The sequence below is a fragment of the Diorhabda sublineata genome, chromosome 9 (assembly GCF_026230105.1).
Source record: "Diorhabda sublineata isolate icDioSubl1.1 chromosome 9, icDioSubl1.1, whole genome shotgun sequence".
Taxonomy (NCBI): Eukaryota; Metazoa; Arthropoda; class Insecta; order Coleoptera; family Chrysomelidae; genus Diorhabda; species Diorhabda sublineata.
In genome coordinates, this window is record NC_079482.1 from 13,482,966 (window position 1) to 13,508,619 (window position 25,654).

Below are 25,654 nucleotides of genomic sequence, written 5' to 3' on the forward strand. Positions count from 1 at the left end.
GTATCCACCTTTAATAACTTTTGTAATACTGGTATTTAGAAAAAATCCAAAAACACGTCAATTTATGTTGGAAGGGGCAAGTATTATGGCTTATTTAAACTTACTGGAAAAGCCACCCCCTCACCCCTAGCAGCATCCCCTTTAGTTTTTTAAATTACTTTTCATATTTTTTATGTAAAATTTGAGCTGATTTCAAAAATGTATAATACTTGTAGGTTAAAGTGGTTAGTTTATGAGAAAAACAATTTTTCTTTTAAGAGCACAAATTTTACTTATTATTTACTTTCACCTTATTTGCCTGTACTAAAATGGGTTGTACAACAGTTCAAACTCTTTAATCTTTTTAACTGTGCTATTTATTATGAAGTTACAATAAGTGTTCAAAATGTATACCATTCACTTCCATACAATGGTATAATCTATTTTGAAATGCCTCTCTGACATTGCTTAATACGGCTGGATTTAATCCAGAGATTCTGGTTGGGTAGCATAAACTGTTGTTTTTAAATACCCCCATAAAAAGAAGTCTAGGGGTGTTAAATCCGGTGACCTAGGTGGCCACTCCATCATCTGCCCCCTTCTACCTATCCAACGAGCGGGGAATGTTTCAATTCTTTCTTGCAAAGAGTAAACCATTTCAGAGAAACAAAATAAATAATGTATCAAATTACACTATCAATAGTGACTACAAATTCTAGTTGACAATGTCAAACTTTAATAAAAAGTAGAGTTTTCTGTTGTTTGGATTTTTTAAGTAGAATAAATAGTACAGTTAAAAAGATTAAAGAGTTTGAACTGTTGTACAACCCATTTTAGTACAGGCAAATAAGGTGAAAGTAAATAATAAGTAAAATTTGTGCTCTTAAAAGAAAAATTGTTAATCTTATAAACTAACCACTTTAACCTACAAGTATTATACATTTTTGAAATCAGCTCAAAGAGGAGTATCCAAATTTTACATAAAAAATATGAAAAGTAATTTAAAAAACTAAAGGGGATGCTGCTAGGGGTGAGGGGGTGGCTTTTCCAGTAAGTTTAAATAAGCCATAATGCTTGCCCCTTCCAACATAAATTGACGTGTTTTTTGATTTTTTCTAAATACCAGTATTACAAAAGTTATTAAAGGTGGATACTTCTTTCTGAAAAGCACTGTATATAAGTGATAGTTATTAAATTTGAACAATTTTTTAATATCAATATATAGAAATCTTAGCACTAAAGGGAGATACAAATAAAATTTTAGTAACTGATATCTGCAAATACCACACAACAGGTTGAAAAAATTCAAACAAAATAAGCCTAAAAACATACCCTCTAATACACGTTATTCTTGCGACTGACATTTGAGAAGGTTTAATAGTAGACATTTTTCCATCACTTCTTATTTCAGCTTCTTCTTGGTTCAGTGTAACAAATTCCGCATCCATTGCAACTAAATCTCCCGGTTTTAAAATTTCGTTGTCTTGTAACGGACTGAAAGATATTCCTCTAGATCCACCTGTCACTGCTAGAGACGTGTCTTCCAATAAAACATCCTAATAAATATTGACAAATATAATTGAATAATAAATAATATGCAAAGATAATAGAGATATGCATTGTTTAGAAAAAATATGTTGTTGAATTTTTTTGTTTCAATCGACAAATTAATGGAATAGTAATAAAAATGAAAATAATTATATATTTATTTTTAACTAGTACTCTGTCAAATATCATGTGGATAGAAATATTTTTTCTTTCATTTGAATAGATTTTTATAATGATTAATGGTAGGGGTATTTGAAAAAAAGAAAATTAACTTGAACACCAGAAAACATTAACAATATGATTTAAGTTCGATTTGATATTTAAAATTTGCCATTAATTTTATGGACAGTTTTCACCTTTCTCTCGAGTTCGTTGAAAACAATTTAAATTGTAGAATTTTCATGTAATTGAGATAGTAATTGCATGGTTTAAGCAATCTTCATATTTTTCTCTATAAAAATGTCGTTACAATTTGTTTTCCATTTAGCAGATATAACTCTACTATTAAAAGATTAAATCAACCAATTATGTAAATAATAATCTGTAATGGTTTCGTTACGCCTTGAAATAAATTAGATAAAGATCTATTGTGTTTCCTTTATAATATTTATCTTTAATAAAGCATTAATTTTGAATAACTTTCTTCATCTAATGTAAATCACTACAACTTTCCGGAAATAACAAGCCATATGTGCGAAGAGCTTGAGGAAGGGTGTATTGAATATGTGAGGACGAACACCGAGGTCATACTCAGCAAAGGCAAAAATGGAGCAAGGTCAAGAACCATGTACATGCTGCCATACAAGGTCAACCCAGAAGGGAAAAACGACATGGGTCAACTATATCAGTTGCTAGGTAAACTGCAAGCAGAGGTCCAAAACCATGGAGTGGCGGAAATTCAAGTAGTAGCCTTCGGCAAAATTGATAAAGTCTACCTTAGAAAGTGCGCATAAGGTATCTTCAGGGGATCTGAGGTCAAAGTGCAAGTTATTATACCTAGAGATCCAAGCCGACTAGCACCTAAGTCAAGTAGATGCAAATGAAAGCAATATGCTGACATACTCCGTTCGATCAAGAGTAGTGTGAACATAGACGAGATGGGTGTTAAGGTAAAAGGCATTAAGAAAACTGCTAAGGGTGATGTCCTTATGGAGATACTTGGAGAAAAAAAATCAAGTAATCGCCCTCAGACAAGCTATAATGGACAAAGATAAAGATATCCAGGCCGAAATTAAAAGAGACGAAGACATTATTCATATCGCGGACATAGACGGAGATATGAACGCAAAACAGATAGAGCAAGATGTCAGGAAAAGCGTAGCAAACGCAAAAGAAGATGACGTCCGAGTGCTCTCTTGCAGACCAAACCAGAGGGAAAACCAAACTGCTACACTTGCGGTCAAAAGAAGAGTGGCCAGCGAATTACTCAAAATGGATACCGTGAGAATAGGGTGGGCACCGTGCCAGGTCCGAGCAAGGGTCAAAATCACGGTGCTTCAAATGTTTGGAGTTTGGCCACCGCACCAATGAATGCAAAGGAACCGATAACTCGAAGATGTGCCTTAAATGCGGCAAGGATAACCACAAGGCCAGAGACTGCCCTAACAAAAGCTATTGCCTAACAAGTAAAAAAGACGGTCACAGAGCTGATCAGACTGCTTGTCCTTACTACCTTAAGCTTGTAAAAGAAATTTCAAAAGCAATTAGTGACACCAGACGCAGGCTCAGCACTGCACGCGGTCAAAACTTTAGTGTTCAATATTAAAATACTTCAAGCCAACGTTGGACGTGCCTATGCAGCTCAAGACATGGCGTATGCCACCGCAGTTCAGCAAGGTATTGATATTTTGGTAACTGGGAAACCGAACAAAAGAAGAACTAAAGAAGCAAAATGGATCAAGGACAGCAGGCATAATGTGGGGGTCCTACTTCTGAATAAAAAGCTTGGCGTAATAAACCACGTAGCCGGAGATGGTCACGTAATTATCAAACTCAAAGATCTTGAGCTGATATGTTGCTATATATCCCCAAACATCAAATTGGAAGACTACAAAACTAAGGTGGACAGTATAATGGAGCACATAACGAACAACAGTGATGCCATTATTCTGGGAGACCTAAAGTCCCCAATATGGGGATCACCTGTAACCGATGAAAAGGGTCAATACTGGGTGGAATGGATCAACGCTCGCGATTTGGTGGTTCTGAATACTGGAAATGACCCCACATTTATCCGAGGAGATAGCGAGTCCTTTATTGATGTCACCATAGCAACCAATCGTGTATCTCGAAGAGTAACCAACTGGGAGATACTTGATACCGAAACACTGACAGAGCACAGACATATCGCATTTGAAATTAAAGTAAATAGAGCGAAGATCAAAACAACTTCAATAAGGCCCCTTATTGATTGGACCGCCTTTAAAGCCTGCATAGAGTTACTTACCATTACTCCAGATGAAGTGAGTCATGAAACAGGAACCAAGCTGATACAGATGGCAAGCAAGAACAGCACGCAAAATCGAATTTCAAAGACTCAAACACCGTATTGGTGGAATGAAAACATTGCTGAAAAACGGTCACTATGCAACAGATTAAGAAGGGTACAACAACGTGCGGCGAGAAGAAACAATCCAAACCGAGACGATATTGAAGCAATGAAAGAGGCGTACAAGACCAATAGAAGGGAACTCTGCTGCCTAATTAAGGAATCAAAGAAGAAACACTGGAACGACATATGCAAAGAACTTGATAATAATATATGGGGAGATGCGTATAAGCTAGTAGCAAAAAAGCTTAATACTCTAAAACCCTATGAGCTTGACATCGAAAAGAAATCCGAAATCGTGGCAGTACTGTTTCCACCCGGAAATGATAAGTGGAGATACCCTGAAAAGGAAGCTCCAGCCCCACCCTTCACATCAGAAGAGCTAAGGAAGGTAGCCCAAGGTATCAAATGTGGAAAATCACCTGGAATTGACCAAATTCCCCCTAAGTCTATCAAAATAGTAGCAGATTGTGCCCCAGACTGGTTATTAGGCATGATGAACAAACTACTCCAAAAACAGGAATTTCCAAATGAATGGAAAGTTGCAAAGATGGTTTTAATACTAAAACCAGGAAAGTCAGCTGAGTTACCTAGTTCCTACAGACCACTCTGTCTGTTAAATTCTTTGAGCAAGTTACTAGAAGCGTTCATACGGGAAAGACTACAAGATGAGCTTAAAGACAGAGGAGGGTTACACATGTGTCAGTATGAGTTTCAAAAAGGGAAATCCACGATCCAGGCTGTAGAAGCTGCACTGAATACTGTAACGGAATTCAAAAGTAGATTCTGCACCCTTGTCACAATTGACGTTAAGAATGCTTTCAACACTGCATGCTACAGCCTGATTATCAAAGAGCTACAAAAAAGGAAAATATCGACATATCTAATAAACCTTGTCTCTAACTATTTAAGAATCAGAAAGCTGCAATTAGAAAAGAATAGGGAGGTGGATATTACGTCAGGTGTTCCCCAGGGTTCCGTCCTGGGCCCACTGCTGTGGAATGTACTATATGACGGCGTGCTGAGCTTAGAACTAACTCGTAATGCTGTAACAATAGGATTTGCTGACGATCTGGCGCTGATAGTCGGAGCAGAAAGCCAACAGACATTGGTTACTAACCCCAACATGTGCCTGGAAAAAATAAATACCTGGATGAGAGACAACAAGCTTGTTCTTGCCCCCCAAAAAACTGAGGCAATCCTACTAAAGGGTAAACAAAAGAGACAGTAAATAAGCTTCAGCGTAGAAGGAGTCAATATAAAGCCAGCAAAGAACCTGAGATACCTAGGTATAACCATTGACAAAGAAAGCAATAGAAAGGGTGTCCAAACTTGCTCGGATTATGCCAAACGTAGGAGGTCCTAGGCAAAGCAAAAGAGCAATGTTGTGTAGTGCTATGTAAAATATTGTCCTATATGGAGCCCCAATATGGCAAAAAGCGCTTATGAGAAAAAAGCACTATACTACGGTCAATAGAGCACAAAGAGACATGCTACAGAATAGCAACGAAGCTAGAGAAAGTTCCCTCACAACATGGCAAACTAGATGGGAAGGTGAGACAGTAAAGGCCCAATGGACCAAAAGGTTAATACCAGACATCAAGCCGTGGGTTAAGTGCGAGCACCGCCAAGTAGACTACTACCTGACACAGGTCCTAACAGAACATGGCGTCTTTCGATGTTATGCCAAACGGTTCAGAAAAGACACCACGGATAGATGTATATACTGTGCCGCCGTAGACACTGCCGAACATACCATCTTCGTATGCTACAAGTGGAGAGAGGTCAGAGACAGGACTTGCAGACAGCTGGAATGCGAGCTCACTCCAGACAACATTGTAGAGAAGATGCTTGACAGCTCAGAGAACTGGAAATCGGTGCAGAACATAGCTAAGAGTATTCTCAGCAACAAGGAAAAAGATGAAAGACAAAGACAGCAGAGAGAAAGGAACCCGAACTCCTAGTCCCGAGAGGGGAAGGGAGACGGAGGGTAAAAGGAAACCACTGATAGCCCGTCACTCATGAAGTATGTTCCAGGAACGATGCCATAAGTGACAAAAGGGGCCGTAGACGGCTAGAAGGGCACTCCAGCCGTCCGAGCCCCTCTGCAAAGCAGGACTCCGCAGAGGTGGTGAATGTTTCCCAGCAAATTGCTGAGGAAGTGTGACAAGTCGTTTAAAAAAAAATGTAAATTACTGCAAAATTCAGTCTTTCCTGATTCAACGTAAATTACCTTCTCCGTTTTTCTATAATTAATAAACTGATACTATTTCAATCTTTAAAAACAACATCGAGTTTGCTTTTGCAATAAATAAAACGCATAAAATTACATTGACTGGTATTCAATAATTTTAAATTTTTTTGTGAAGGTTGACAAAATTCATGAATATATACAGAAAAAAACAAGACATATTAGGCAGAAATCTTTAAATATTTAGGGCTAATAACAAGAAACAAAGGAACAAAAGTAGAATATGCATTAACATTTTCTAAATGACTCACTTACGTTTTATGTTTTTGACATTAATTTCATAGGTAATTTTGAGAAATGTGGCTGATGCTTTAAAAAGCACAAATAATATAGAAAATAAATGAGATTTCAGATGGTTATGGCAAATTCCAAAGATATGAAGCCGAAAGTTCAAAAAATATGTTGTTCAACAAAAATAAATAAATATACTCAATAAAAAATAATATTTCACCTTTATATGCCATAAAACGTGAAAAATAAGTCAAATTTGTGTGTAATTATAAATATTTACTTTTTTGTGTATTACTCAAAAATTAAATAGCAAACCTTGTAATAACTAAATGTCAAATAAAATATACAGTTTTAATATCACAAAGTATTCAATAGAGAATTGTTTTCATACCTTTTCTAAAGTCTTAGATTTCTAAAAGAATCATATCTAATTACACGAAGTTTGAGTTGAGAGCAATACATAAGTAAACTTACCCTGAGCAGCTTCTGTTTCACTTCAGGTGTGTTGCCTACACCATCATTACATGTATAAAAGAGAACACATGGTATTTTCCAATCAAGGCTAAACCAGGTAGCTTCGTGTGAAGAAACAGGACTGATACTAAAATCATTAAATAAATACCACGTCTGGTCCGATTCTTTATCTCTGTCTTTAAAGTAGGAATCAGGTACTCGAATTAAAGCCACTAAGTTTCGTTTTTCAGATGTAGATTGGTCGTTAATATAACAAACAACAGCCGAAAGTTCATATTTCTTCATATTATGAATATCTTCTGATGCAGATACTTCCTATATATAAAACATAATAGACACGAATAAGAATTTTTATTATTAGAACCCAAACTATTTTAGTCATGATATATTGATATATATGAATTTTGTATAAAATTATCGTAAAAATAGGTATGCATTATAACAACAAATTTCACGCCATTAATAAATTTCGAACTTCCTGCCTATAGTGAAAGTGAAATTAATAGTTGAATTTACACTTATGTACGTACGACTCCAATTTGGTTAGAGAAAATAACCATCAAAATATTGATGATTCCATCAAGTCCAGTCTCATTCAGCATCCACACTATTTCTTAAAATGTGGTAGCTGAGAGTAACAAAAAATTAATTATGCCAAAAATTTACACAATATTAACGTATAACAAAGAGCAACACATATCTTTTTAAACAAAAAATAAAAATCAGCAATGAATATTAAAATGGATAGAAAGACCACAATAATTAAATAAAAAAAATATATAAAACAAAAAATCGTAGATGTAGACATGGAATCAAACTCTAGTATACAAATTGTCAGGAAAATATTACCAATAGTTTCTGATATACATGTTAAATTAGCTCATCAAATGACAGATGTTGAAAAACATACAATAATTATTAGAACAGTATTACATTACCTCTTTGTCACTCTCAATTTTAGTTATTTCTAGTTCGTCTTCTTTTAAAACTAACTGAACCTTATGGGGCAACCAATTGTTGCTACAGTAAGGATTCTTGGAAGGAGGTACAGGTACTGCATTATCAAAACTATGCCTAAACCTGAAAAAAAAAATTCAAATGCATTTGAACATGTAATTTCATTCACCACATAAACAGTTACCGTTGCGGTTATCAGCATTTCCAGGACAATATTTCAGTGTTTATATAAATGTATTCAATAGGGTACTTGCATAGTTTGAAAAAAAAATAGTTTAGGATAGTTCATGTACAACTTTTATTATAATTCTTTGATCAATATTTATAGCGAAAAAAATTTTGTGCATAGTTTAAACATTTCAGTAAGCCCGCCATATTGCGTGACGTCGTAGGTATAAAATAAACACTAAACATATTTTACAAAGTAAATACGACAGTTATTCTTTCGGTTACTCTAAAATATTATTAAACTTTTATTAATCTGAAAAATGGTATATAAATCGTGTTTTGTGCCAGGATATAAAAATACCACGACTAAAACACCAGTTTTTTATGATGTCAAAAAATTCGAATATACAACAAAAATGGGAGTGTTGCGCGTTTTGACGATCCTGTAAGATGTAATTATTTCTGTTGCTAGGATCATTTTAATGTAAATAAGATTCAAATTTATTTTAATATTCTATAGTAATTAAGTTTATTATGCTTTTAATTTTTAATGTAATTATATAATAATGTAAGAACTTAACCTATAAAAGGTTTATTCACTTTATCCTTATATATATAAAAATGTTTTATTCATACATAACTAATGAATAAAAACAGTATTATAACATCACACGCAACGTTGCCGCCAACGATAACCACGCGATCATCAAGCAGACAATTGCTTATTTCTTTGTTAAACCTATGACGCCACAACTGAAAACCAATGAGAATCGTTTTCTTATGTAGTTAAAAATTTCAAATTTTTACGATTTTCAATTAAATATTTAGATATTATTTTTTCACTTTTAATTTAATATTTTACTTTCTAACGTTATTTTATATCAAGAACTTATAAAATAAACAAAAAAATAAATACCTTTTAAAAAATTCAAGTACACTATTAAGGATAATATTGCACATTAAGTATATCATACATTTAGAAATTTCCATAATTGGTACCGGAACTAGGGGTGCGCAAAATAATCGATTAATCGGGTGAGCGATTAATCGAAAATAATCAATTTATCGAAGATTGATTCTTTTTCATAATTTTCACACTTTTGTGGTCCTATAACCTGTAACTAAAAACTCTGTTCTGTAGGTATACTGGATCTAAAACTTGACATCGTCAACTTCTTTTTTTTCTTTGCAGAAACTTAGCTATTAAGGTAATCCTCTCTCTGAGAAATGAATAATATTTCTATTGTTTAGTTTTATTTTGGTGGGAATCAAATCACAATGTTATTTTTCAACTTTTAAGCTGCCGTAATCAAGAAATATTTATTGTTGGGTTTTCGATTTCTTTGGTCCACAACGTATTAAATGGATCACAATTATTGATTATATTAATAAATTACATAAAATTAAGTAGGAGCACACTCCCTTTTAATTAATCGCTTTAACCAAATACAAATACCTACATATTGATAAATTATTCTTAAAAAGCTCTTTACAAATGGCATTTACTTTAAAAAAAAACCATTATTTTCTTTGATGTTAGATAGTGTCCAGCGGCCCGCGTCTTTCTAAGTTTTTTATTTTATTTAATATAGGTGTCGACGAAAAATGAAACCTTTGCGGCCTAGTGCCGCATAGATAGATTTGCTGCTGCATTTTTTTTTTTTGGATCACAAGACAAAAAATTTTAGATCATTTGCTTTATTAGAACCGTTGTGATATGACGCTTTGGCAGTGTACATCATAAAAGAGTTTTGATATTTCACATGTTTGTTTTTTTAATTCGACCTATCCTATCACTGTGCTTTCCAATTGATTGTTTAAAGAGTGCAAAGAAAAAATCAAGGTGAGTTTCTAAGCATAACCAAATTACCAATTTGTTATTATGATTATGACTATTGCTAATTTTTATGATTATGATTATTACTAATTCCATTGAAGAGGATCCAAGTTTGTGTGCCAATTATTTTCTAGTTTTTGATGATCATTTATAAAAACAGTTTTACTTAAAATTTTTGTAAGTCACCTATTTTTTTAACAAGTTAATTACAATTACTATAATCTTTGATTATACAGAGTATATACAGTGTAATAAAATAATGTGAATGAGGTACAGATACAGCATTTTTTGTATGAATTATACTTTTTTTAGGAATATGGAAGAAAATGAAGGAAGAAGCTAACTTTGACATTACTTCAATAAATCTGGAACTGGAGACACCTCAGTTTGTAGAAAATGTAAAAAAAAATATTAAGTCATGTGGTAACAGTACCAATTTAAGGAATTACTTGAAGGCAAAGCATCCACTTCTTTAAGCTGAGATGCAAAATATTCATCGAACAGATAAATCTGCGAGTACTGAAATAAGCGATGATGAATCAAGGTAAATATTATTTCATAGTACAAACTACTCATTTTATGATTGTATTGATGGTACAAGGACATAGTGCGTTTTTTGGAACGAAGTTCCTCATCGCTCGTTACAGTCTTTACGCTCTAGGCATTTACCGAATGCGAGCTACGCCAAAAAAGTGTTGGCCGACACCCGAAACCGACACTTTCGCAGTTAGTTGAACAATCCATTGGAAATTTTGCACAAATGGTCGGTTCAGATTGAGTTTGAGCAAAATCCCTCAGAGAAAGGAAAACAAAAATAAGGGAATAGCCCATATATGTTGTTTTGGACATGCAATTAATATTGCAGTAAATAAATGCTTTGAAAATGCAAAAGTAAAAGAAACTATAGATAAAATTAAAAAAATTTAGAATATTTTTGCACATAGTTGGAAAGCTTTTAGAGATTTAAAAATAATTCAGAAAAAATACAACAGTAAGGAAACAAAAATTCCTTCCTTTTCTAAAACGCGATGGTGGTCTCTTTTAAATTTAATCAAGATAATTGTTCAACAAGAAGTAAATCTCTCAAATTTTTTACAAACCTATAATAATGAACATTACAAAAAGCTGATACTAAACGCTGACGATTTGAAGCTCCTGAATGTTATCCTGAAATTACTAACTCCAATTGAAAACATTTCAGAAACTCTGTCTGGAGAAAATTATGTAACGGGATCTACCATTCTACCTATTTCTTTGGAATTAGGTAAAACATTGGTAGATGAATACGATGAAACTGAAATTGATGAAGACATTGTAGAACTTAAAAGGGAAATAGCTTCATTAATTTTAAACACTCTTAAAAACAGATATGAAAGCAACGAGAAAACTCATAAACTATTGCAGACTGCCACCTTCATGGACCCACGTTTTAAAGGATCCTTTTTTAGTTCTTCAGAAAACCAGATAATTGAAGATATTAATATCAATATATAATCAACTTAGTAGCAAATTAGAAATAATTCCAGTTTCTGAGAATAGAGCTGCGTCATCAGGAAAAAAGAAAAGCGGACTTTCATCAATCAATCTATGAAAACTGTTGAAGGCAGTAATGCTGCGAGTTTAAATGTGAAAATTAAAAATGAAATCTAACAATATATGAATATACCAGTCAGTGATGTTGAAGAAGATTCACTGATATGGTGGAAATATAACTCACATATATTTCGTTTTCTTTCCCAATGTGCAAAAAAGTTTGTCTGTATTCAAGCTTCCAGTGTTCCATCTGAGCGAGTATTTAGCAAAGGAGGCCAAATAGTAACTGACCTAAGAGCGTCACTAACTGGAGATTATATTGACCAGCTTGTTTTTTTAACTATGAATAAGACGTTTGTTAACATTCCTAAAAATTTATAATAAACATCTTTCAAGATAATAATATTTTGTTTTACTTTTAGTTGCAAGCCTAAAGATTCTATTTTGAAACAAGCCCATTAAGAGCTAGTGACAAATTAAAACTTTTAATTAATAATATACAAAAGAGATTGTTGTGTAAGGTGGAGCTTGTGGACAACATCCTGTGAGAATTTGGTTTTATGAAATACAATGTTTCTTGCCTATTTTCATTCTCAAAAATACATAATGGTTTTGGTAAAGTTTAATTGAATTTAAAAGAAAGTTTTTAAGTGGCTTTATTAGTAAAAGACTGAAATAATTATTTGTATGCTTAGGCCGCGAAATACCTTTTTAACGTACCGAAAGAACAGTCAGAGACCGCTTGCGGCCGAGGCAAGATAATCTTGAGGTCGTTAAAAAGTTTCGCGGCTATGGCATACACACTATTTTTCGTACAATCGTTAAAATAATCAAATAATAGAATCAATTAAAATTTATTTTCTGAATAATTATTTCAACATAATTCAATATCAGAATCTTACTTCCAAATATCTTCTGTAAGTTCATTATTTGGTTTGTTTTATTGGGAAACAAACCATAATGTCTTCTGTAAGTTCCTAGTGGTATATTCTCTCTTTATCTTGTTTTTTTGTAGAAATCAAACCATAATCGTTCTTTTGAAGCTTCCGATTTTCGAATAATCGAAAATTGATTATTTTCGATTTATCGATTATTTTCGATTAATCAATTATTTTTATTTATTTCCGATTATTTTATTTTATTTTTTGATAAATGCCCAGCCCTAACCGGATGTGTAGTTTATATAATGTTCTAGTAGAGTCAAAAGCAAATATAACGACTAACTGTTTTACTTATATTAGCAAACAGAACAATACAAAACATTCTCAAGCCCATTCTAATACAGGTAGGTTGGTTTTGATTAATTATTCACCCACGCATTTTCTCCTAACCAATGGGTACATCTTGCATTTCATAGCAATTTGATCTTACATATTTCACTACTTATGTAGATGACAAAAAAATTGAAAAATGAGCAATACACTGTTATGTACAACAAGAATTACAGTATTGGTTGCTGGGGGTATGACGGAAAACGAGCATTTGCTCTTTTTCTATAGAATATAAAAACAACACTAGGTCCTGGATGACTGCTTATTTTTTAAAAATGGCAGTGAAACTGAAGGAAACAGAATTCTTCTAAAGACAACTGTCCTGTTTACCTTATAGTCCCCAATATGAAATACATAAAACTGGTCTAATGTATTTTTATATTACAACTGATGAACCAAGGAGTGTTTCAAATTTAAAAAATACTGTACAGAAAATTTTAAGTATTCCAAATGATTCAGAATATTAAAACCATGCCCGTTTTAAAAATCTCTCTCTGTCACAAGAGGATTATGCTAGTGAGAATGAACTTCTACAGATAATGTCATGTACCACTAGCAACATCAGCGTTCATTTACAGAGTCTTGATTAGTGTGTTTATACGTTAGGTACTAATATTAAAAAGAATAGATTCTTTTTAATATTACAAATATTTTTTCAAAAAAATGAGAACCAAGAGATGTTCCAACCAACAATACTATGTTAGGCTATTAATGCTATGTTCTACAAAAATTTGTTGCTTTTTATGAAGCATTCAATGCTAATCAAGCAACCGTGATGAAAAGGTAACGTAATAAGCTAAATATTCTTTCGGTAACCATCCGGGAAGTATCTATTTTCCGGACGTTTCCTTTGAGAAAGTATATATTTTTCGGCCCGGATTGTATAGTATGTTGTTATCATTATATATGTACCTATTAACCAAATATTATTATGGAAATCTAGGTAGGTATTAGAAGGTTGCAGTACATCATTATTACAGCAACGGCGTACCAACTTATTAAATCGACAGTTTCTTATTGGAATTTTTTCTTTTTAAAAGTTTGCACATTTTTTGATTACAATTATTGTAATAAATAAAGGAAAGCAGCAGTGAGATCGAGGTTGAAAATGTGCCTGATTACTAGCCGAAAAATACAAGTTAAGATACGAAAGTATTTATAGTTTATTGGATTTTTTTTTAATGTAAAAAGCAAACACCAGAGGATAAACCCTTTTACATTGGAGTAATTCGAGTGGTACCTGCCGTGTGGAGATGCTTGTGGATATAAGCCGAGCTCCAAATGTGCGAACAATATTCCAAAGATGGACGAATCTGGGCATTGTAGAGGACTACAAGCTGTTGGGAAGTATATAGCTTTTTGGTCTTAAAGAGGGCTCAAAGTTTCTGTGAAGCTGCCTTGACTAAATCGGCCACATGACTATTACAGGACATATTGCTTCCAACCTCAATAGCCAACAAACGAATTTGCGGTAATGGTGGTATTTTATGTCCAGACAGGATAAAATCCTGAGCTGCAGAGCCACCCTTCTTTGTAAAAATAACTGCCTGGGTCTTTGCTGTATTAAGCATCAACATTGCTTCTACCCCTCCCCAGAATGTTTTCAAGATCGATATTGATGGTTATGATCTGTTGCTGATTTGGGTGTTAGCCGAGTTTATTTGGGCGGTTCATTTGAACGACGACACCAGTGTGCTATAATCGGCGAATCTATAGATTGGGTTGGGAGTTTTGCCGAATAGATCGTTGATGTACAGCAGAAAAAGAGTTGGTGACAAGATACATCCATGGGGAACACTAGCTTTGAGCTCAGACCTTTCTGAGGTGTTTCCGTCAATAGCGACCTAGATGGATTGGTCTTTGAGAGAGCTACTAAACTAGTCGATAAGTGAGGACGACGTACGATCTTAATTTATTTAGAAGATTGAATTACCAAATCCGGTCATAAACCTTCGATATGTCCAGTGCGATTGCTCTGGATTACCCACCTTTCTCTATAACTTCAATCCATACGTTGGTAACATAGGCCAGGAGATCCCCAGTTGATCTATGCTCACGTAAGTCGTATTAATGGTCGCTGATAATGTTAGTAGGCTCAAGATATTTCAAGATTTAGTGGATTTTCTCCATGTCTGGGCCTAGGCAATCGGACGGTAGTTATTGGAAACCGTCTTTTTCCTTTTTTTGGTATGGGTTGAATCCAAGCAATTTTCTAATTTGCAGGGAAGACACCTCTTTTTTATGATAGAGAAGAAAAGAGTTTGCATAGTGGACTAGTTAGTTCAGCTGCGTAATTCTTCAATACGATTGGTGGTATTCCATCTGGGTCAGTCTCTTTATTGATATTGAAGCTTTTGAGAAGTTTTGCTAGATCTTGGTGTCGAAATTCTATTCCTGGCATCGATGTATCAACACCAGGCAAGCTGACGAATCAAGAGTGGAATTTGAAGCAAACATATGAACCAACAAGTCCTCTTATACGGTAATTGCGATTGACACATCTTCTCCAGACAACGGTGCAATTTTTGATTTATAAACGCCTTGGCTGACCGCTTTTGTACAGAACAGAAAGACATTGATCCATCTGGGCAACTGAGAACTTTGTTTTTCACTCTATCATTATATCATTCCTTGCATTCCTTTATGGTCTGTTTGCAGGTATTTCTCGAGCCAACAAACTTTATACGATTTTCGGCACTATGATTTGAGCTCTATTTGCGATTAGCAGCATTTTTGTTGATAACTGCTCTAGTGCAGTCACTGAAGGGTCATTGGAATTGAAGCAAACATCATTCCAAGGAAACATAAAAAATTCTTTAAATGCTTCCATTTTACCGATCTATAATGTCAAACTTTACGTGGTCTAGGTAGATCCAGAGTTTGTATTTCGGTGTGTGTGACCGAGTAGTGCATGAACGGTCACGTTTTATAGATCAGGGTATGTTGTCAGAAACAGGTCTAAGAGGTTGGCAAAGTCACCATCTCTATCGGACACTCTGGTTGGTTTAGTGCCTGTAGTGGGTATCACTAGGAGATCTGTATAGAATACAAAAGAAGTTTGTTGTTCCTTGAGCCGTTGTTTTAAACCACTTTACATCGAGTTCTGAATACCCAATATTCTCTTCTCGCTGGCAAGATATGTAGTCCCTAACGAAAGCGGCTAGTCCAAAATTATACCTGAATTGGGTGTGTAAGTCGTTTTCAGGATTAACAAGGTAAACCTTGGATGTTGTTGTTTCTTCTAGAGCCAGAATATGAAGTCTCTTCGACTGCACATGTTGGTGTACAGTGTTTATATTCGTATTAAGATCTCGTATATTGCAGAAATTTACCATGAAATTTCTTTTGCCTGATAAATCCTTCAGACCGGCCTCCATCCGGAGATCCCAACGTCAGGTTGGTTTGACTCCGGAATATTTTGGTCTAGAAGGTGCCATCATGCTATATTTTTCCTTTTTTTCCTATCACGGAAACCGGAACCGAGTGGGTCACATATACCACATACACATTAATATTAGCAAAAATTAGAATGTTCATAATTTTGTTCTATAAATAAATGTGCTTTACTTATTTTTATATTAATGTTAAAACTAATCCACGCAGTTGCCGAAAAAATAATATAGTCAACATGACTGAAAACTGTTTTTCGGACTCGCAGACTTCCTAGAACCTTGTCTACTCGTCCGACAAAACAGTACTTTCTAAACTGTTTAGATAAATTACTATTCAACCTCTTGTCCTAACTTCAGTCATCAAACTCCGAAACGGACAACATTCCCTCTCATTGCCTCCCACATGACTATCAAAATCAAATCTGTTTTAATAATACAAAATTTTTTCAATCTTATTCACAGTCTACCCTCTATTCAACTTATTTACAGTTACATTGAAATTTATGAAATAGACTAAAAAATTTTACTCCAATTATTAAAATCATTTTAATCATTGATACGTTTCTCATTTCTACGTACATGAACTATGTTTCAATGATTTTGGAATTTTTATAATCTTTATTTTTTCATATTGAGGACTTCTTAATTTATTTTCTAAATATGGAAACGTAAACAGCATTATTCTTTTATTTTTCAGTATTCCAGATTTCAGTTCAGTAAAATATGTTAATAATATTGTTGAAACTTGAGTTGTCCGTATCAGATTATATTTTGGTGAAGTGGAAACGTCAAAAAAATGTCGATAAAAAAATCCATTATTAATTAAATCAAGATCAATTATAATACACAAAAAGATCTAAGAATTGAAGAAATTTATATTCTAAGTATGTTCGACTCAATTCAGTTTCAACTATTCGAAGTGGTAAAATTCAATTTGTCTTTCACTGTGTTCTTGCTCTAAAATTTAACTGCGCAGTCTTAGAGTCATCATTGTTATTTCTCTAGAATCGAAAAAATACAAAATAAATGATAACTAACCGACATCCTGGTCTTGAACAATGATCTCCATATCTGCAAGGTTTCGAGGATCCCAGAACTGCAGTAGGTGTAGAAGCTCTATTATTTACATCTAAATTAGAAACTTTTGCTACTACTTTATCCATTTGCGTTTGCCAAAACTGTTTGTGTTGAACGTTGTGTAACCCAGTATTGATAGATAAAATACTCGGAAGAGACTGGAAAACAAAGTTAAAATTCACATTGAAATGATTTGAAATAGAACATAAACAAAATATAAAAATTAATTGACTCGTTAAAATTCATCATGAAAACATAATACTTACCTGCAGTACTCTAGACTGTGATGTGGGTGTAAATTTTGAACAATTTTCACACCAAGCAGGAGTTGTTTGTTTCGGACAAAGAGATCTTTTTAAAATATCACAGAAGCTCCATTCATCCTGCCCACAAGGAAATGAAGGATATACTAAATTACAGGCCAGTAAAAACGATTCTTTCCTAACCTACAAATAGTGTGACTCGTAATTCAATTAATTACACAAAGATCTTATTATGTTTCCAAAAGGACATAGCATACATTTTAATAACCTTGCTCCAAAAGTAGTAACTATAACTCTGGATACAGTGGTAGTAAAGAGTGCATTTAGTGTGGATTTTTTAGTATATTTTTTGAAAAATTAATAAATATTACTCACCTCATTATTACATTTAAGGCAACAATTCAACTGAAGCTGCTTGGTTCCAAATAATTGACTAATTTCTGAAATATCTTCCCTTTTCTCATCTTCTAATTTAGCGTCAATATCTTCTAGAATGAATAAGTAAAATATCTATATTCATAGAAAAAATGCATTTATCGCTTAACGATTAGGTAAACTAAAGATTTTGAACTAATTGTAATTTATGTATCAATGAAGTGTTTCGCATCTCAAGTATCTATATCTGTTGAATACTGATCCCCCTCGCCACCTGGAATTGAGGGGAAATAATTGAGCACAACTACAAGTAATAGTCGAGTCTAAATTTAATATTCTTATAAAAACTCCCACAAAATACGTTAACTTTATATTTATTTCAAAGAATAAGACACTGTTACCGATATTAAAATTTGTTTACTCTTTAGGTGAAATCAATACAATTCGACTGTATAGACGAAGTTCATGAAAACGACAGTTTGGCAAAAGTAGCCAGAATTAAATTATGGAAACTCTGAATAGAAATCTCCCTATATATAAAGACAACATTGTGATTTTAAAAAAAATTGATGAAGGAAATCAAGCATCGATCTAAATGATCAATTGAACAATTTGTTATTTGGTATGAAAAAACATACTGTGGTGAGAACACTATTATTAAATTAAAAACACATGTTGTTTAGTAATCATTTCATCCTTCAATTGTTATTAGGGTCAAAAAATTGACTCATTTTCAAATAAATTATAGCAATTTTGTATAATTTTAAAAAATGTTCGTTAACGTTACCAAGGGGGGTTACCGAAAATCCCTCAATATGTAAAAAAGTCTTCTATTACAATTTTTATTTAACAACAACCAACGTTTAACAAAGAAATCATTCCAGCAGTGTGACATCACAAACTTTGACAGTATCACGTAATGTCAGTGTGGAAATCACTTGTATTCCTAACTACGCTAAGCCAACAAATACATACACACTTGTGTAAGTAGCATCACTGGCCAATGTTAAGTAGATAGCGTGACTAATGTATTGATCCATGATTGGAACGTGAATGAAATGGGAAATCTTCTCGTGAATGACATTTTCGATCGGCAAGTATATAAAGAGGAAATCATCCGACCAGTAGAACTCAAAATATCTCGGTTTGAAAAAATTTAACTCATAAATGGTGCGGTTTTCCTATTCTGATGAGAAAGATGTGGACATAAATTTCGATTTACCACTGACGTACTGACAAATGAACACCATTGATATTTGTAGTCAAACTTTAATGAACAATTTCAATTATTAGACCTCAATGTTAATAGTTAGTATCGACTGTTTCATTTCAAATGATTTTTGAAACACAAGTAAATTTTTGATGAAAATAGCGCATTCCAAATTTTTACCGGGAACGAACAAGACCATCATGTGACATTGCCTATAAACCATAACCCTGATGGTAAATAGACCAGGGTTATAAATAATAATGGAAAAATGAAAGCCATTGGAAAGGGTAAACACTATAATAAAAAGGAAAGGAAAAATAATTTATGAGCGATCTAAGGTCGGGAAGGGGGTGGGCTTTTGAGGGAAAAACGGTATATATCGATTTCCGGCAAAACTACAAGTTTTATGGAAAGAAGTTGAATTGCAATGTTGTAATAATTGTAACAAAACTTTATGTGAAAAATTCACAAAAATTCACAAAAACAAAGTCTTGTTTTTTTTATTTTTCACAGAAAACATTATTATCTCTCGAAATCTGGTGAAAACGTACAATTTAATGTCCCAAATACAATGTAATTTATTTGATTTGAAATATTAATTTTTCGCCTAATTTTGAATTCATATCGAAAAGGCATCCTAATTTTAAAACGAAAATTCTCCCGTCAAAATATTAATTTTTTGGAAATAGTCGGTGAGTTCTCTTGACAAATCTCTCCTTTCTGATGAGGTAAGAAATTTTACTATCGCTATGGTAAATTTTTTAGAAGATGCAGAAAAATCGAGAAAAAAAAACGCATGCAAAAATTTTCTTTGATCATTATGAACAATTTTTAGATATTTATTAAATTTTTAGACTCTAATACTCATGTTGATCAATGTAATATGGAATCTCACGCATTTCGTATAGAGGGTACATTTTTTTTTGAATAACTAAAAATTGTAGAGATGAATTATTAGAAAATTTTGACTATTTTTCGGTTTTTTTTGCCTTGATAAGTTTATCATGATGATGGTAATTATTTTACACAATCAGATAGTAAAGATTTTAACGAATATAAATCTCACCGACTGTTTAAAAAAAGCTGATAATTTGACAGGAGATTTTCAATTGAAGATTAGGGTGCTTTTTAGATTTTTTGGTTGTTTGAATTTTTTACATAAATTTTGAGGTTATGTAAAAAAATGTAGATACAAAATATATAGATCTTTTTATTGCCTACAACTTTGCCACTCAACTTTTTACCATAGTTTTGCCGGAAATCGAGATAAGTCGTTTCTTACCCTTAAAAACTCACCCTCTTCCACTTCCTGATCTCAGACAGCCCGTAAATTATTTTTCCTTTGTTTTTTCATCCTACTATTATTATTTTTAGTTTGAAAAATTACCGACCCTGGTCTAAAACAGCTTTTAAGTTGGAATTTCTGGAAACATTGGTTACTGGATACACTGTTTACACAATCACTACAACAACAGTCACAATTACACTGTATGATGCGCGTTTCGATAACCAAGTTATAGTCTTCAGAGACTTAAGTTCACATCTACATGACGAACTTAGTTATCGAAACGCGAGTCTGACAATGTAATTGTGAGTTTTGGTGTATCGGTGTTGTAAACAGTGTGTTTAGTATAAAACAGCTTTTGAAGGTCTGCATTTATAATGTTTTCAGATAAGTATCAGTGAAAGATGACATACTTTATTTTTTATCATATAACATGCTATGTGAAAATACCTAAATAAAATTAACTATACTGTGTCCATCCAAGAAACGGATATCTCTAAGACAACCTGCTTGTACAGACTAATGAAAAAAAACATTGAATTACAATGAATTACAAAAAATGGGTACATTTTAGTTCAGCAGTCAGCAGTTTTTGATTTAAAAATGGTATAAATAATAGAAAAGCTAAACAAAATTATGAAATAATAATAGATCCTTTTTGTCAAATTAGTTCGGTTACTCAATCTGAAGGACTACTTGAAGAATCATCATTAAGATTAATTATTACTGAATTTCTGAATCAACTAATTCATCCATTAGATGGTCTAATTCCAATATTTTCACTTCTACCTTATATTTTACATGTCCTACTCCACATTATTCCATTTTTCAGTGGTAATAGGTAAAACAACATCGCTAATAATATTTTTAAGATAGCCGTATTTAAAAGTAGTATTTTCTGGCAACATAATTTTTTATGTCCGCCCAAATAGACTCTTATATAATATTATTCTATTTTGTGCTTTAGCAATTTCGTCTATAATATATAATAATAATTATCATTATTGGTTTTAAGTTCATCCTCAAAATTTCTGGTTTCACCATATTTTCTTCAAATGATTTACTTTTCAAACGCAATCAGTTCTGATTAAGGGCTTTTCGTGGCTGTACTAGGAATTTTTTTCAGTTTTCCTAGAATGTTATGGGACGTTGTCTAAAATAATTATACAATTCTCTTCCAGGTTCTCTTATATATTACTAAACAAATTTTCAAACAATTTGCCGCCAATATCCTCATGATAGTCGCCAGTGTTCTTCGACTCAAACGCGCACAAGGCGTCGGGGATAAAACCAGTTTCGCTTCCTATGTGGCATACTATCAACCTTTTCCCTTTTCCTAGAAGATCAATTTTGTTTCAAATAGAAGAATTTACTACTAATTTCAGTTTTGGTAGATTTCACATTAATATCTCAATCTATTCACAACTTATATTGTTTACAGACACACACAGTTTGTTGAGAGTATGATAAGGTGATTTTTACCTGAAGGGTGGTTTAATTCAGTATAAAGGTTTGCCTAGAAGAATTTATGGATTTATTAACCCTAATTTCGAGCTTAGTGTGGTCCGCGTTTCCTATTCTTTCTTCTATGGATCCTTACTTTCATTAAATACTGTCGTCTCCTCAATCCTATTTCTGGTTTCTTGAGCAACAAACTATTTCCTCCTTTTGTTAATTTTAAATCTTATTTTCTTAAACAACTAATGAAATATCGACTTTTTGAAATTTGGTAGGTAAGCATCATCATTTACAACTGGATGGATTGTTGAAATTTCGAATGCTTTTATTTATATTCTCTTATCACTGAAACACTTGAAGGAGACACTCCAGCGATGTTTCCTACTTTTTTCATTTTTGTAAATGATCGAAATTACATTTTTCCATTAATATTAAAATGCAGTTTTTTTTGGTCTATTTTCAGGTGAACTGTGGCAACACAAATTAGCATTTTCTTCAGTCGCATCAGTATTTGACTTTTCGATACTATAGCGACGTATCAAAAACAATTAACACCCACGCCCAGGGGGCAGTTACATCTGATTAACAACGTAAGGAGGCATGTTTATTTTAGCTAATAAATGCAAAGGCGCGTGGTGACCATGATTCGATCGATTGTTGTTTGGATGGATTTAATATAGTTAGAAGTGGATATATTTAAAATAATTGCAATACTTTCATAAGTATCACCTTAGAGCATTGTTATTAAGTCACGGAAAGTGTTAGAAATAATAGTTACCAGCAGCTGTTTTCTTTTCTTTAATCTTCTCTCCTGATATACTCGGAAAGTCAGTTTCTTTGTAGATAAAAGGTTTTCTGGAAACTTTTCGATCTTCATTTTTTTTCTTGGTTTCTATTAACTCTACGTGCATCTGATGTAATATAAATCTATTCCAACTCTAAAAAATATCTATAAAAATCATTTGAGACAATGAAATAACAATCCAGACAAATAAATTTCCAAGTATCTTGAAAAGGCAATAGACTCCTTTTATTTTGCAGCTCAAATGAATAAAATGGTATAATACATTACTGAAGTTAGTAAATATCAACAAAAAACTTGCAGCATTTGCTAAACAAGTGTGCAGAGGCGAAAGAATAATATTGGCTCTAACACCTTTCAACCGTTAAAATCACCAGAAGTGGACGGAATCTTCCCAGCCCTCCTTCACACTTGATCCGACTCAGTAGAATCAGTCTAAAGCTGGGGTACATAACAGAGAAGGGCCAAAGTAATCTTCATACCAAAACCGTGCAAGGAGGGGACCACACATCTTAAATCCTTCAGACCAATCAGCCTCCCCTCGTTTCTACTTAAAACGATAGAAAAAGCTATCGACAACTAAATTAGAACAGAGATTCTGAAGTGGAAACCTCTCTATCCATGGCAATTCGCATACTAAACAGGCAGATCAACTAAGACTGTATTGATCCAATTGACAATAATTTAGAATGCTCTGACGAACAAAGAAAACCTAGTATATACCTTCTTAGACATAGAAGGCGCCTTTGACAATACTCCACACGAGGATGTCAAAAGAGAAGAACTAGACATTAAAGTAATGTTGAATTCTGTCTTACAAGTCTCGGTGTGAAATTATCTCTGTAGCAGAGACTTTCACTTTATTATATCATCAAACTGTGTATTCCAAAGAATTGTAATCGCATGAAAGTGAAGCCCAATTAATTGAATCTTTTGCAATTGATCCATTTGAATAATAGTTAGTCACACTATCCTTCTATCCAAGCTCAGAGGAAGATCCATCACCATCTTTGCGACATATAACTATTCCAGATGCAATGTGATAACCAATTAATTTGATGTTGTACAAACATTAACTTCAAACGATCGTTGTAATGTGAAATGTAATTAGAAAAAATTGAATTTAAGGATGAGATTCCAACTAAAATTAATTTTTTTCTATCACATTTCCATTTTTAATAGCTCTTTTTCAAGTGGTATGATGATTTTGGGAACTTTTCTTAATAAAACTAAACTGCTCCAATAGCTTTTTCTGAACATTCGTCAGGGTTGAAATAATTTCATATGCGTTACCTAAAGCACCAACTACTTCGAAAATTATTTAGGCATTGCAAAGTGTTTACAACAGAATTTATTTAACAAATAAACCATAATTAAAACCCTATTAATGAAAAATTTAAATATTTACTGATCATTTTGAAAGTTGAAATGGATATTTGGACTTTTTATCTAAAATACGAGTTACTATTTGAATGATACAATAAAAATTGATAAACTTTTCAAAGTATGATTGGCAATATGCTTTCAGAATGTCTGGATACTCAATAGAATAAATTTGTAATTCATTAGTTCATAAGTTACTTATAATGTTAGTTTCCTTATAGAATACTAACCTGAATTAAAGCAGATAATTCCATTTTTTGTTTGGCATCTGGATGAAGATCGCTCAATATCAAACTAAGGGCAGATGCTTCAGGTACAGTTCGAAATGCTCTGAGAAAATTACCTGGCTGACACGGCTGATTTTGTGAAGAAGTAGAAAGCATGTGAAATAAAAATCCGAGTTCACATGAAAGACAAAATTCTTTTGTACAGGAATGGCTCAACAACACTGCACGCAATGGTTCAATAAAATACAACACCTACAAAATTAGAGAAGTTTGTTTACTAAACAAAAAACTTTAGAATGAAATAGACTTTTTTCTCGAAGTAATACCAATTATTAATTTTGGAAACTTTAGTAATTCTTTGTTTTTTTATTCCTATTTAACGTGCTCGGCTACTATGTCCACTTACACAGGTGCGATTACAATTATATCAGTATATACATACAACATACATTAACATATTATCAATATATAATTATTGTTCGATATTTTATGGTAAAGATTCACATCCCTTAGAAATTGAAGCACGAAAGAGATTTGCTCCAAGTCATTCAGGATGTCTTTGTAATTGGTCTTGAATTGGAACTGCAATCTTTGGGGGCATATTTGTGGCATTCAGTTAATATGTGTTTTATTTTCAAATTGGAACTATAGCTGGTGCAAATGGGTCTGGCCGTAGAAGACATCAGATAACCATGAGTAAGTCTTGAGTGTCCGATTCTTATCCGTCTTACACTGACCAAGTATCACCTGGAGAGGCCTGTGAAGTTACTTGGTTGAGTGTTATGTATAGTGTAAGGTAGTGTCCAAGTTTTGCTGCCACGTTATTCTGATTTTTCTTTTAAAGTGAGATTTTAAGTCCTTATGGATAGTTATACTGTCGGTGATGATATGAGTTAAAGCACTTTTTGCTTGGTGGTCTGCTAATTCGTTTCCTACGGTTCTAATGTGGGAAGGTAACCAGATGATAGTAACTGTTATTTATAGTGATAAGAGAGATTGGTAAGAGTCATGTATAGATTAGACAATAAGGTGATCGGTAAATATATTTTTAATAGATTAAATTGAAGCGTGTGAGTCTGTACATATTGCAATCTGCATATAAGGAAGGGAGATGAAATTGATGGCTTGTAGAATGCTAAATAGTTCACCTGTATGAACGCTGCAAGTTGGTCGAATAATAACGGGTTTTGGCTATGGTTCTTTTGAGATTTTCTAGTGATTTGTTTTTACGATATAAATTTAGTGAAATTTTCTGTTAATTTACCTCATGTGTGCAGTTGGAGTTCCACCATGGTGCAGTTTTTCGATTTTGAGCAATAAGATTTTTACCGATGTGCAGGTTGGCAGCTGATAGGATAGCATTTGAGTTTTAGGCCTTTTCTTTT

General features: G+C 33.2%; 1 protein-coding gene across 2 annotated transcripts in view; it reads right to left on the reverse strand.

Moving 5' to 3' along the window:
- Positions 1 to 25,654, reverse strand: part of LOC130448739 (PAN2-PAN3 deadenylation complex catalytic subunit PAN2) — a 71,557-nt gene that overhangs the window by 12,714 nt on the left and 33,189 nt on the right. The window contains exons 10-17 of one of the 2 annotated variants that reach the window (XM_056786234.1): positions 24,273 to 24,521; positions 22,636 to 22,795; positions 17,905 to 18,017; positions 17,533 to 17,712; positions 17,228 to 17,424; positions 7,970 to 8,111; positions 7,032 to 7,346; positions 1,312 to 1,535 (exon numbers count right to left, since the gene is read on the reverse strand). In XM_056786234.1, the coding sequence (XP_056642212.1) occupies positions 1,312 to 1,535; positions 7,032 to 7,346; positions 7,970 to 8,111; positions 17,228 to 17,424; positions 17,533 to 17,712; positions 17,905 to 18,017; positions 22,636 to 22,795; positions 24,273 to 24,521 (1,580 nt within the window). The remainder of the gene's footprint in view (positions 1 to 1,311; positions 1,536 to 7,031; positions 7,347 to 7,969; positions 8,112 to 17,227; positions 17,425 to 17,532; positions 17,713 to 17,904; positions 18,018 to 22,635; positions 22,796 to 24,272; positions 24,522 to 25,654) is intronic. The other variant, XM_056786236.1, reaches the window with a different exon arrangement.